The 13,330-nt window shown below is 41.2% G+C and overlaps 1 protein-coding gene across 1 annotated transcript in view; it reads left to right on the top strand.

Moving 5' to 3' along the window:
• TYR (tyrosinase) overlaps positions 1–9,810 on the top strand; it is a 50,693-nt gene extending 40,883 nt beyond the window's left edge. Inside the window, exons 4-5 of the mRNA XM_009917683.2 lie at positions 528–709; positions 9,267–9,810. Of these exons, the coding sequence (XP_009915985.1) occupies positions 528–709; positions 9,267–9,490 (406 nt within the window). The 3' untranslated portion in view covers positions 9,491–9,810. The remainder of the gene's footprint in view (positions 1–527; positions 710–9,266) is intronic.
• The last annotated feature ends 3,520 nt before the right edge of the window (positions 9,811–13,330 follow it).

Genomic DNA, 13,330 nt, shown 5'->3' with positions numbered 1-13,330 from the left:
GCCACACCCTTGGTGATGTCAAACCAACCATGGTGTAACCATACTTTAATGCAGGTGTGAAAACTGTTTGTAATAGTGGAGAGAAAAAAGAGGAAGGGGAACAGGACTGAGCAGCGAGCAACAAGACCATTCAAAACCAGCCATAAATATTTCTGAGGGTGAGGAGGAGGGACTGAGGTCTTTAATCCTTTTCTCTCTATCCTTCACAACCATTTGAATTACTGAGCAGAAATTGCAGCCAGGTCACAGCTAGACAGTGAATTGCATATATGGAATTTCAAAGCATATTCAGCCTCTCTGCAGTGCTGCAGGCCTTTGCTTTTTGTAGGCTTGCATAGGAACTCAGTACTGAAGTCGCTAACCCCAAATGATTTGGAAAGCATTACACGCACATGAACACATGTCATTGCATCCCACTCTGTCCCCAGGGTTCACAAAAAAAAAAAGCATCAACACTTTTTTTTAATCTTCAAGAAGAAAATTTCTGCCAATCTCCACCATTAATTGGCATGCTTTTCCTTCTACAGCATTTTTGAGCGATGGTTAAGAAGACACAGGCCCATGCTAGAAGTTTACCCAGCAGCCAACGCACCCATTGGGCACAATCGAGAAAATTACATGGTCCCCTTTATCCCCCTTTACAGAAATGGAGAATTTTTTAAACCCTCAAGAGAGCTGGGATATGACTATGAGTATCTGCAAGAACCAGGTAATGTTACTATTTTGGGTAAATGTCAAATTTGTTGCCTATAACGTGGAATATGTCTGTAAAATGAGAAGATATTAAAAAATCCTTCTATTCTAGATTTCTCCCTGAATGTAGTCTGAAATTGTACCTGCTTGTTTTCACATTTCTGGTCTGATGTAGAGTTAACATGACACCATAAGAATAGTTCCAATCAAAAATCAATCACTGACATCAGTGCTATCTATCCTAGCCTATTAGGAGCAGAATCCGACCCAAATGGTCAGCTCATGACAGAACTGGGGAGAAAAAGTGCTGGATTTTGAGTCTGCGGTTTGCCCAGCTTGGCTGTTACAGTGCAACACAAATGGGAACCAGTGGGATTTTCTGATTTCTGGTCATGGTTTAAGGAGGGCAGATAAAAATCTCTCTTTCTGGTTTACAAATGTAATCTGATCTCTTAAATATCCAGAGTAAAATTCACTTTGGTACCAAAGGCCAACATAAGGTCTGTGCAGCACTTAAAACAGTAATCCATTGACTTTGAGCTTCCCCTATGGTTATTCACACAGAATGCAACTGAATCACTCATAATGCTCCTTTCACTTAATCAAATGAATTTTGCCCTGTTTAGTGATGGTTTTGACTTGCATTGCTGTTCAGAGGTAGTTTTGACTTGGGTATCCCGGCCATCCTCAGGCACAGGGAGGACAAAGACCCTTGAGGCTGTAGCTGCTGGGGAACCTCAGGTAGATCAGGTCTTGTGCTTAACGTAGTGGACCTCATAGTTTTGCTTGAGTAGTACAGGTTTCCTTATTGTCTAAGGGAAGGGTGAAATTCTGTTAAAAAAATAATGTTGCCTGGAACTGAGGATTGCTCAGATGTTTTGGCCCAATCCTTTACAACACTGGGCCATTGGAATGATCAGACACATCTCTTATGTTCACCACTGCCAAAAGCTACCTGGGATGTGGGATGGGGTTATCCTTGCAAAGTATTGGCCGCTGAACAGGTAGGTTACTGGGTATGTTTGCTTTTCTTGTTTGAGGCAGAAAACTTTCTGTGAACACCGCTATTCAGTTAAAAGGCAATTAAGAGCTAAAAGTGTAACTACATAGCAAAAGCACCAGGGACATTTCGCAATGTTAGCATTCTCATAGCTTGCTTTTTGTCTTTATCAAAACAATATCAGTTCCCAGGGCACCTCTGCTTTTCTGACAGAGTTTGCTTACTAATGGGGGTGTACGGTTTCTGCATATTGAGAAACTGTCCAATCATGCATTTAGCTTGTTTGTTCATTTCTCAAGTAAAATCTGGCTTGATTCACAGTCACCCAGAAAATGCATTTTTGGTTACTTTATGTGTAATGAAAGGAATCTGCAACCCCCCCTGTATAATTGTTCAGGCTGGTTTAGTACAACCCGGAGACAGAAGACAATATTTCTCCTAACATGCCATAAAAAAATTGGTCAACCCCAAATATTCAGGCAGAAAATAATCTAAGAAATGCTTCAAATATAATCTCAAAATTATTATTTTGGTCTTATGAGGAGTATTTTTGCCTTTTTATTCATGTTGCCATAGTTTAATTCCTGATCAAGACCAGAAATATTTATATATCATTTTAATTAAAGCCACTAGTTTCCTAAAACCACATTATTCCTAGAATTGTATCACTAAAAAAACTGCCAAATACCATGACTTTCAGACATACCATGTCTTGAATTGGTACTGCAAAAGGAAGCAAATCGTAAACTATTTATCATTAACAATTCACTTCTGTTGCCTCCTGGTCTCTTCCCTTTTCCCAAGGGAGCACATGGTCCTCAGAAAATGAAATTCTTATTAAATTCTGCCCATGTTCTTAACACAGAGGTAAGGAAAGTAGTTCCTTAATTATTTGGAAAGATCAACACAAAGAGTGAAATTCAACCTTGTTTAGAAAGCCCAGATAATCCTCAAATGTCGCTCAGCCCCTTGTTAATCTCACTGAGAAGAAGAGAGCTTAAGCTACTTCTTGTCCAAAGGGAAGAACTTGTTACAAACAGAAAATGGCTGGAATCTCAAAATGCAGATACAGACTTTTCTTAGTACTCTAATGTTTAAATCCAGACTTTTCTCCAGATAGGAATGCTGGATTCCTGTTCAGAGGAACATAGGGATAAACAGGAACTTTGTAGTAGAGGAGCTGAAGCAGGAAAGCCTGCCGATCCACCCTGAATGCTCCTGTGTACTCGAGGGAGAAGAAAAAAAAATATCTGTGACTGGCAGCCAGGAGTTATTATATAGACAGGAGGAGACAAATAGGAGACAAATACGAAAAAGTTACAAAGGAAGAAAAATAATCATAGTAGTCAAGATCGGGGTGGTCGAGAAGAGGCAGCATTTCTGCAGGTCTTCCAAATGACGAGGAGGAGGAAAGGCAGAGGAAGAGGAGGGGACAGAGTGAGGGGTGAGCACACAAGCCACGTCTTGTGTGCTTTTAAAGGAACTAGCTGGAGGAAAGCATCAAGGGCAGCGGTTCTGAGTTACAGCACCAGCGACTTGGTAGAGATGAAGCAAGACTACACAGAGCATGATAAGGCTCGTTACAAGAAATAAAACTTGGAAAGAATCCAATGACAAAATGGCACTTTAATGCTAAATTATATTGTTGCTGTTCTCCAGAGGAAAAGCTGATACCTGGAGCTCTGCTTTCCACTGAAAAGCAAATCAGTGGTTTGTGTGGTTATTTTAATTGCAGCTTCATTTATTTTTATACGTACGACAGCCCCGAAGCAGAAGTGGTCACAAATAGTGTGCCTGGAAATCCATCCCTCAGGAATCAAAGACACATGTCAGAGTCTAGTTACCAGGGAGCTGATCTGAGCAAAAACCGGAGCAGACACCCAGCTTTCCTTGACATGAGAACCGTGAACTGTAAAACTACCACAACCCACACGGCTTACTGGAAACGAACATTTGTTAGCATCAATAAAAAAGATTTGGAAGACTAACGGCACCACCTAGCAATAGCTGTCAAAACAATTTTCTATGGCAAGAGCTATTCCAAGCATTTACGTTTCAGGGCCTGGGCTAAGTCTTTTCTATTTATTTTTTTTCTTCCAGAAATAGGAACAGATAAATCCGTAGACACAGCCTTGACTTTTCCCCAGAAAATCTCCCTCTCTCAGTGGGAACAATCTGATGAGCACTACATGCGTAGTCAGGTGATTCTCATTTTTTTTTGAAAAGCAGGCAGCTACCCAATTATAAACCCAGGAATCTAACCATCAGTTGCAATTTTTGGACACCATAACTAAGGATCTTTGACACCGAGGGCAAAGCAAGGGATAAGAGCATTGTGATTACAACGTAGAAGGCCAGGTTGCTCATGGATGTGTTGCAGGAGGAGAGCTCAGATCCAGAGTCTGACTGCAGCTCACTTCTATTTCTGGCTCTTCAGCAATTTTGTTGCAAAATCACATCAGGCGAGTAGAAAATGTGGCAGGTGGCAAAAGCGGTACCACCATGGAGGTAGTCTGCTGAGTCTCCCAACTCAGGAGCACACACTGTTGGCCATAATGTGAAAGGGCGATCTTATGTATGTAAGAGCCCACAATAAAATAGTGACACACACAATAAAATGTGGATGCTGGGAAAATAGAAAGCAATTAAAGGTGACAATACTTGAGAAATGCTACCTTGGAAAGTGGTTTACATTTATGAATTAAATAAAAGATGAGAAGAGAGCATTTTGGTCCCTGGATTTTCTTCAGGCAGAGATAAGGAGGTGTAGATTAAGGTTAATTAAAACAGAAGAAGACAACCAAAGAAAACAGGATGCAAAAATATATTGCTCAGGAAGAAGAGTATGAACAGATATTTTGCCAGTTATATAATGATGCTTAATGCAGGAACAGAAATATGGATTTTAAATACTGGGTTAGGTTTTTTTCTTTTTCCTGGAAGCCATTTGGGGTAGGAAGTTATCTTTTGGTGAGTTATTAACACCCTAGTTACATATAGTGTGGTGCTATCAGGTATCCTGTAGCCAAATTTGACCTCTTTTTTGAGAAATTTATATAAGCAAACTATGAAAGAACAGTTATGAAGTGCAAGTGTTAAGTGAGGTTGTCAAACAAAAAGCAAACAGTATTGCTCTATAAATACACCCAAGAATATTTGATTTATCTCCTCTCAATGCTCCAGAGTAATCGATTTTTGCCAGTAATCCACTCTGCTGATGTGCCATCATTGCCAGCAAGTGGGCAGGACTCTGTAGCAATGTTACTACACAGAAGTAACAGGCAGAGAAAACTCTAACCAACTTCAGCGCTGAAAAATGAATTATAAAGCTGTTGTCAGCTGTGCAGAAATGGTCTGATTCTCACTGTTTCTAGAGACAGCCACATGATGAAGGGTGAATCATAGTTTCCTGATTTACCCACTTAGGGCTGAAGGCAGAACTGAAAGGGAGCAGCTTGAATTTACACCAATAGATATTGTAGCTCTACCATAAACAACCCACTACCACCCATTGCACAGCATCTTTTGCAGTCCAAAGATAGTGGACTATGGCTGACAGTCTTCTCCAGACTTTCTCTCATTGTTGTCAGAAGACAACATTACAAAAGACTTTGCAAGCTGTTATAATGAGGAGACTCTGATGAAGTTTGTGGGAGCTGTGAACTTTCCATCAGTGCAAAGACAAGTGATCCTGCCTTAAGACAGACAGAGGGACTCCACAACTGGAATACCTCCCAGCTCATCTTCCTAGTTCTGACTGTGGAAGTCTCACTGGTATTTCCTTTGACCATCCAGAGGGACACAATCAGTGAAGCACGCACAAAAAAGAAATGGCAGAAACTAAATAGAAGGAACTTGCTCACAAGGATAAGAAATAATTTGCAAGCTTGATCTAAAAAGGTATGTTTGTGCTGCATCAAGGTTTGCTTTAAAACCTGATGTCCATTAGCTATCTGTGTTATGAATACAGAAGCATGTCAAATGAAATAGCAAGATTGCAAACATATCAGTGGGGCATATGGCAATAGATAAATAATAGAAAATTTTGTTTTGTTTAGTTCTTGGCTAGCCAAAGTTTTTATTTTTAATTTGTGGAATTAATGCTGGAAAGACTTTGCCATCCTGTAGTTTACATAGAAGGAATATCTAAAATATATAAATATTCTTTCAAAAAAAATTTAAATAGTAAGGATTTTTTTTCATCCTTGGAATCCATTATATCAATAACGTAGTTTGACATTATCACAAAAGGAAAATCTCAGGATGCCCAATAACAGACTGGCCATAGCATGTTTATTCATCAATCATCACGGAAAGTCCACATTATTACCCTAAATATAGGAGACACACATTGTTTCACCTTAAAATTACACTGTTGTGGTTTCCTACCCTCTCGATGACATTCAGCAACCCACACAAAATGGACTGCCTGGTATTTTTAAATTACATTAAAAAAGAATGATCTGATGTATGAAGAGTAAGAAATGATTTGTTGCTGTTACGTAGAGCTAACACTTTCTTTGAGAAGAAAGAGTTTATCAAGAGTTGAATGCTAAGACCATGGCTGAGGTTAATCACTGCTATTTTCCTATCAGAAAGAGCAAGATGAGGAGATATTGTTGGTATTAGTCACTAATAGGAGGGTAGATATCAAGCACCAGCCCAACCTCACTTCCTCTTGCTTTGTCATGAACCTATTGATTGAAAGGGCAGTTTTAATCGATATTCATGGCAGCTTCCAGCTAGGATTATCATTTGACTCTAAACACTGATAAAGAAGTAATGGAATTGGCATTGGTTAATGTCTCCCATAAGGCAGCTATATGTCGTCGTCCCCACCACCACTCCGTTGACATTTTTCCCAGGTAGTCATCAGCAAACACAGTTGCTGCACTCCTGGGCCTTGCACAGTTAGAGATTCAAGAATTATGGTAAGAGATACCTGACATGTGAGTTTGCATGATTTTGGCTGGGCAGCCAGTCCAGTCATAGGTTTACTGTTGTGTTAGAGTCACAGATTAACAGATTATAGGTTGTCCTGGGGTGCTCCAGCCTCTGACACCCAAGAGTTGCCATGGAAACTTCATGACAGTGATGCCAAACACCTTTTGTGTAGCAAAAAGAAACAAGCAGTAGATGCCAGGAGGTGGCTTTTGGCTTTGAGCTAATTACAGAAGCTGTACAACTGAGGCTTAAAGCAAGAGAAGAGCATGTTTGACTGATTATCAGGACATAATAAAATAGCTTAATCCCTTCTGAAAGGGCCTGCCGTGAAATGTGACATCTCATCATCTCAAAGTCATGTTATGTTTACTGGGAAGAAGATAGCTCAGACCTCCAATGAATATTGATGGAGAGAGAGAGATGGTTCAAGGACAAAATACAAATTTAAGACATCATTTAGAAGACCCTCATATCCCAGATAAATTCTGCAAGGAAGACAACTATATGATATTTCTCTTTTCCCATAACATTAAAACAGTATAGAGTACCTGTTATGTATCAATCTTCTTTTCTCATACACATAATCCAGTTTAAATAGCCAGATTGTTTCTAATTTAGATGTTTGCAATACAAACATAAAAGAGTTGAGTTAAAAAGCATTGAAGTTACAAAGTCAAGCACACAAAGTTAAGAAATGCCAGCACTGGAGTTGTCTATATAGCCATAGTTCACCCTCCGCGTCTACATGTATGCGTTATCTTTAATTGCACACTACTTTTATCCCCACACCCCCACCTCATTCACTACACAGCATACACAGCATTCATTAAGAACAAGATATCCAGCTTTTTTTACTTTTGATTTTCATTTTCTCAGTTAAGCAGTGTGTAGCCTAATGTATGATTTATTGCACACTTCTAAAATGCTATCCTGAAGATGTTTCCTCTAACACTTTTCTTTGGTGCCGATCGCTATAGCAGCTGAGTCCTGCAGAAATATTAATTTACATTCACAATACAAAGGATTCAGTGAATGGTACTGTCCTCATTTGACAAATGAGAAATGAAGGATTAAAAAGATAATGTGCCTCATACTCAGAGGTTTGTGGAGTTCACTCTGAAACATCAAGAATCTAATTTCTTTGTAATTCTTAGTGTTATATAGCATTTATATGTTTAATGAGGTCAGAAGCAGAAGGCTGAACATGCAGACTCTTGCAAATACGATCTCAGAATACAAAGTTGGATTAACTGGAAAACAAGGACCAGAGAAATAGCAACCGAAGTGAAGCTCAGTTACAGGGACAAACAAACTACATTCAGCCTAAACTGGAATTACGTCTCAGGAAGTGATTCAGACATCAAGTGCTAAGGACAGCTTAACCTTAATGGTGTTGCAAAGCAAAAACATCTTTTCAGAGCACGGTGGAAATAACAGCATATGCTCAGAAGCACCATGATCCAAGAAGATATATGGGATTACTTTTCTAGGCACTAGGGAAAATGCAGGATGGCAGGAAGACAATTATAGCCTTTGTGGGGGTATAGCACACTAAATATGGTTGAGTACATCTAAATCAGTCCAGAAGAATGAAAGCTATTGAAAACCAAACCACCATAGGGGATCCCAGAGAAGTTGCCCAGAGAGGTGTTTTTTTTCCCCTGATAGCTAGTAATTACAGCTAGTAATTGTGAGACGTGGATTCCAAATCCTCCTTGGCATTGGACAGGTATTCCCATTTCTCAAATTTAAGACAACAGGTTGTTGGGTGCATTGGGAAGAGGTCACTTTCCAACCTCTATCACAAAGTGAGAGCCTTGTACAGCAGGGTTTTCATAACTCATTAAGCCATAGTGAGAAAAACAGAGACACAGACACACACACTCATACCGCAACCAGTGAGACGCTGTCCTGGATTCACCAAAGAAAGAGGGCTCCCTTTCTTTCTTTAAGGATTTCTTGTGAGTGACCAGAGAATAGTCTACTGCCTCTCCCCACACAGGAGCTATCAAATGAAACGAGCAGGTGGCAGGTTCAAAATTAATGAAAGGAATTTTATTTTTTTCACCCAACATGTAGTTAAGGCAAGGATCTCCTTGCTGCAAGAAGTTGAGATAGAAGTTCTAAAAGCAGCTAGAAAAGCTGATGGAAGGGGGAAAAAAAAATCCTCCAATAACTATTATATACAATGACACCGCATCTGGATCAGGAAATCCCTGAGCTGCAAATTGTTGGAGGTTGGGTAAGTATTTTGTGAAAAGATCATAATAGGCTTGACCTGTTCTTAAACTCTTCCTAGTGCTCTGCTTTGGTTATTGTTGCCAACAGGATGCTGAGCTAGCAGGACCTTTGGCCATACTGTATCGGACTTCTTAGTTATAGTCTTACAGTTTTGCCAAAACCATAAAGAGCACTGTTTCTGCCTTTAATATGAAGATTGACAAACAGACTATAAGGACTGAAGAGATTTGTTTAAAACTATTTATGACCTTCAGACAAATTTCTACCAACATAGTTTCTTTTTTCAGTCAGCCTTCCTGTATTATCCATTATACAACCTCTATAAACTGACAGTACAAATGCATCATGTAAAAGGACCTTTTTTTTCTGTTGTTTGTTTTTTTCCTAGCACTTGATTCTTTCCAGGAGTTTTTAACACCCTACCTTGAGCAAGCCCGTCAGATCTGGGGTTGGTTGGTTGGAGCAGCTGTGATTGGAGGCATAGTTACTGCTGTGCTCACAGGGCTCATTCTGGCCTGCTGGAAGAAAAGAAGAGGAACTGCTTCAGAGATACAACCCTTGCTCACAGAAAGTGAAGATTACAACAATATGTGTTATCAGTCCAATTTCTAGAGGCCTCTAGAGTAACTCAGTGATGTTACTAAGGTGCTAATCAAGCATGCCGTGTTTGATTCATGTTTACAAATACCTTGATGAGGTGTGTTGCATGAGAAGGCTGGACAGTCTTGCTCCTCATGCCTCTTGTAACCTCCAGTGTGGCAGTATCTTACCAGATCCACTCCTACAAAAATCTCCCAGATCCAACGTAAGTTAACACACCACCCAAAGAACATCATGTATTTCTATGCTTGATTAAATAATGCTCCTATGAAACCAGACCAGTTCATGTGTTGGTGGCTTTAATGTATAATTCTCTGCTCTTCTACAGCTGTAGTCTCCAATCTCGCAGTCCAATCCGTGTGCTTGGTGCATGGATTTAGGGAGAGCTGCCTGACTGCACCATTGGTGCTACATTCACTGGTCTTGAATGTGAGAGCAGAAAAAGCCCTTTAGTTCAGTGAGCAAAATATGTGCTGTCTCTGAGTAGAGTGAATGATCCATAGGCACATTTTTCTTCTAGGATAGAAATGTTTTTGCTCAAGCTCCCGTAACGTCCTGTTCGTCCTTGATCGAATGCCATGAGCAGCAGAAAGCAGGCTCTCAGAAGCCACTTCTCACTTGTCTCAAATGCTCCAGATAGTCGTCTTCTACACCATTTTGCATTCATCTGGGGAGCTGAGAAGTTTTTAGGAGATGAAACCTGGTCTTACCGTGCCCACCTCTGTTCCGTTTGACTTAATGATTGCTCATATTATGGTTGACTTTTGGTTGTTCAGTATGCATATATTCCATACAGGTAACCCATACATATCGAAACAAGATGTGGTGGGTTGACCTTGGCTGGCTCCCGGGTGCCCACCAAGCTGCTCTGTCGCTCCCCTTCTCAGCTGGACAGGGGAGAGAGAATATTATGGAAGGCTCATGAGTTGAGATAAGGACAGGGAGATCACTCAGCAATTACTGTTACAGGCAAAAGAGACTTGACCTGGGGAAATTAATTTTATTTATTGCCAATCAAAAGTCACGGTAGCATAATGAGAAATAAAAATATCCCCCTGCTCCGGCATGGGGTCCTCCCCGGGCTGCAGGGGGACAGCCTGCCTCACCATGGTCTTCATCACCATGGGCTGCAGGGGAATCTCTGCTCTGGCGCCTGGAGCATCTCCTCCCCTCCTTCTGCACTGACCTGGGGGGCTGCAGGGCTGGGGCTCTCACATCTTCTCACTCCTCTCTCTGGATGCAGTTTCTGTGTGCAGCAACTTTTTTCCCCTTCTTAACTGTTCTCCCAGAGGCACTACCACCGTCGCTGATGGGCTCGGCTTTGGCCAGCGGTGGGTCCGTCTTGGAGCCGGCTGGCATTGGCTCTGTCGGACATGGGGGAAGCTTCTACCAGCTCCTCACAGAAAACCATCCCTTCAGCCTCTCCACTACCAAAAACCTTGCCACGCAAACCCAATACACAAGGTATCTAATTACATGACGAGCCTTAACCAAAAAGAATCACTCCTATTTTTGGGATGGTGACTCCAACTGGCTTTTTATAGTTCCAAAGCTCATCTCCAGCCAAAAGCATAAATTCACAGCTGTCCCAAAATGATCTATACTGATAGTTTGGTTCAGAGGATTCCCATCACTTTTTGGTCTTCTTTTAAAAAATTAACAGAACAGGGCAAGGGCCATGCCTTTGCTGCTGGAGAGACCTGCTCGACTGACGGCAACGCTGCCATCTGGGTTTATTCTGGGTATTCGGGATGGTCTTGTCATTAAAGTGACAGGTTCAGCCTTTGGGAACTGCAGACAAGGGCACCCTGAAGACTGCAAGGAGCCACAAGCAGGTTCAGGGGGGCTGTGAGAAGGCTGAGGGAGGAAAGGTGATTGGAAAGGAAGGGAGAACACGACATCATTTGAAAACGGGGGAAACACGTACTTTGACCATTGGTCTGAGTGCCCTTTCCTAGTCAACAAATGTGATGGGACCTCTCAGATGAGGTATTTTTCTCTCACAACTGCCTCCAGTGAACGTCCTCATGGAGCACTGAAAGGCATTATTTTGATAGTTTTCAACTGCCCAACGACTTGGATTCATTTCCATTTGCACTGGAATTTTCCTCTAAATAACAAAAATTACAGCTCTTTACAGAGCAGAAGAGACACAAAACATTAATGGGTTGGTACGTCTGTTGCGAAGGGTCCACCTAGAGCAGATGTTTCTATAGGAGGTGTCCTTCTGTGATTTTTCACATAGAAGTGTTAATATCCCTCTCCTGCTATGGAAACCTGCTTTCAAGGAGCATACCAGGACATCTGTAGTCTCCCAACTATCCTTGACTGAACAGTAATAGTCACAAAACCAGGCAAAATGGAAGGTGGGAATAAAACTACCAGTGTATTCCACTAGTAATAGAAGGAAAGGTCTACACCCTCAAATCCAACCATATCCCATCCCCAGGAGCTAAGTGACCGACCAGTGCCTGCTGATCTGCTCCACTGGCCTGATTAAGGAAGGCATGGGTTAAAATCACCTCCAGCTCAGCAAAGCGCAGGCCTTTTGCTGAAAGAAGCTGTTCTCCTACGTGAAAGACTCCGGTCTTAAATCCAAAAGAGTTGTCTCTTTTCCTATGGTTTCTGACTGATGATCTGAGATACTAGTAGATGAATGCTCTCCAGTATCTTAGAAAGTATTAAAAACAAACACAATGCATGGAATTTAAAATGTTTCTTGGCACTGAGGCATATGCAGGAGGAAAGGAATTATATTATGATAATATTTCAAGTGGTCAGTTCAGTCATTTAATTTGTATTTTATATAACCCAGAATATTCTATTGGTAGAAATAAATACTAGCAGCAGAGGAAAAACACCCATATTTAAATTTCGACTTCATAGATGTTGATTGGTTTCTAAGTCAGATAAACACAAAGATTTTTATGCAGTCTATTTGAGGACTCCACTCAAATTCTACAACCAGTAACTATTTGTTTAATGCCTCTGGACTACTTCAACTAATTAAAAATCAGAGGAAAAAACCTGTGATAGGCACACACTGAAAAACACCCTTTGGTGCTCAGTGATTCTTCTAAAAACCTTGCTTGTTGCATTCAGTAACCATGGTTTGGCTAAAATATTTAAAACTATTATGTAATTCTTATTCTGAAAAATTCTTCCGAACAAATATGAAAAAGATAACAGAAGAACTTTGAAAGGGAAATCTTTGGGGGCAGAGAAGGGTGGGATTCAAATAAAAAGTGCTTTTTATTCCGTAACTGTTCACAGAAGCCTGAGTTGCATGATTGCCTGGGAATCCCAGTCTCCCTGCTCCCACTCGGCTCTGCTGGGCAGATGGAGAGCTGGGAACGCACAAACGATGGCAACCACAGTCAAGTTGAGATATAAAGACCCTTTCAATCTATGGAGGGAGAGTGGAAATCCCACGAGCTCCCAGGGGCTTCCCAGGCAGAGAGGTGTCTCCTGCGGGAGTCTGGAGCTGGTATGCTTCTGGGGTGCCCAGTCCTGGACTTAGAACGTCACAGGCATATGTTGGAGTTGTGCACCTTAAAAATCCCGAATGTCCAGCTTTGAGACAGTCTGAATGGCTGTGGCTATCCGAGACAGGCTGCAGCAGAGCCATGATCCCTGGTTGGGTGGATGCCCTGGCAGGAAGGCAACTCTTGTGTTTCATTGTTGAAAGAAATGCCTTTCTGCAAAATGTTTCAGTGTCAGTGAAGTGATATTATCCTTTGAAAAGTTGCTCTGATAGAAAAATTCCAACTATAACAAGCAAGTTTACCTCAGCCTTTGCAATATTCCATGGTGACAGCGTTTCATTTTCACATCAGTCAAGGTAATGTCACC

Source organism: Haliaeetus albicilla, chromosome 20 (genome assembly GCF_947461875.1).
Source record: "Haliaeetus albicilla chromosome 20, bHalAlb1.1, whole genome shotgun sequence".
In the NCBI taxonomy this organism is placed as follows: domain Eukaryota; kingdom Metazoa; phylum Chordata; class Aves; order Accipitriformes; family Accipitridae; genus Haliaeetus; species Haliaeetus albicilla.
This window is presented reverse-complemented; position numbering and strand designations above follow the sequence as displayed.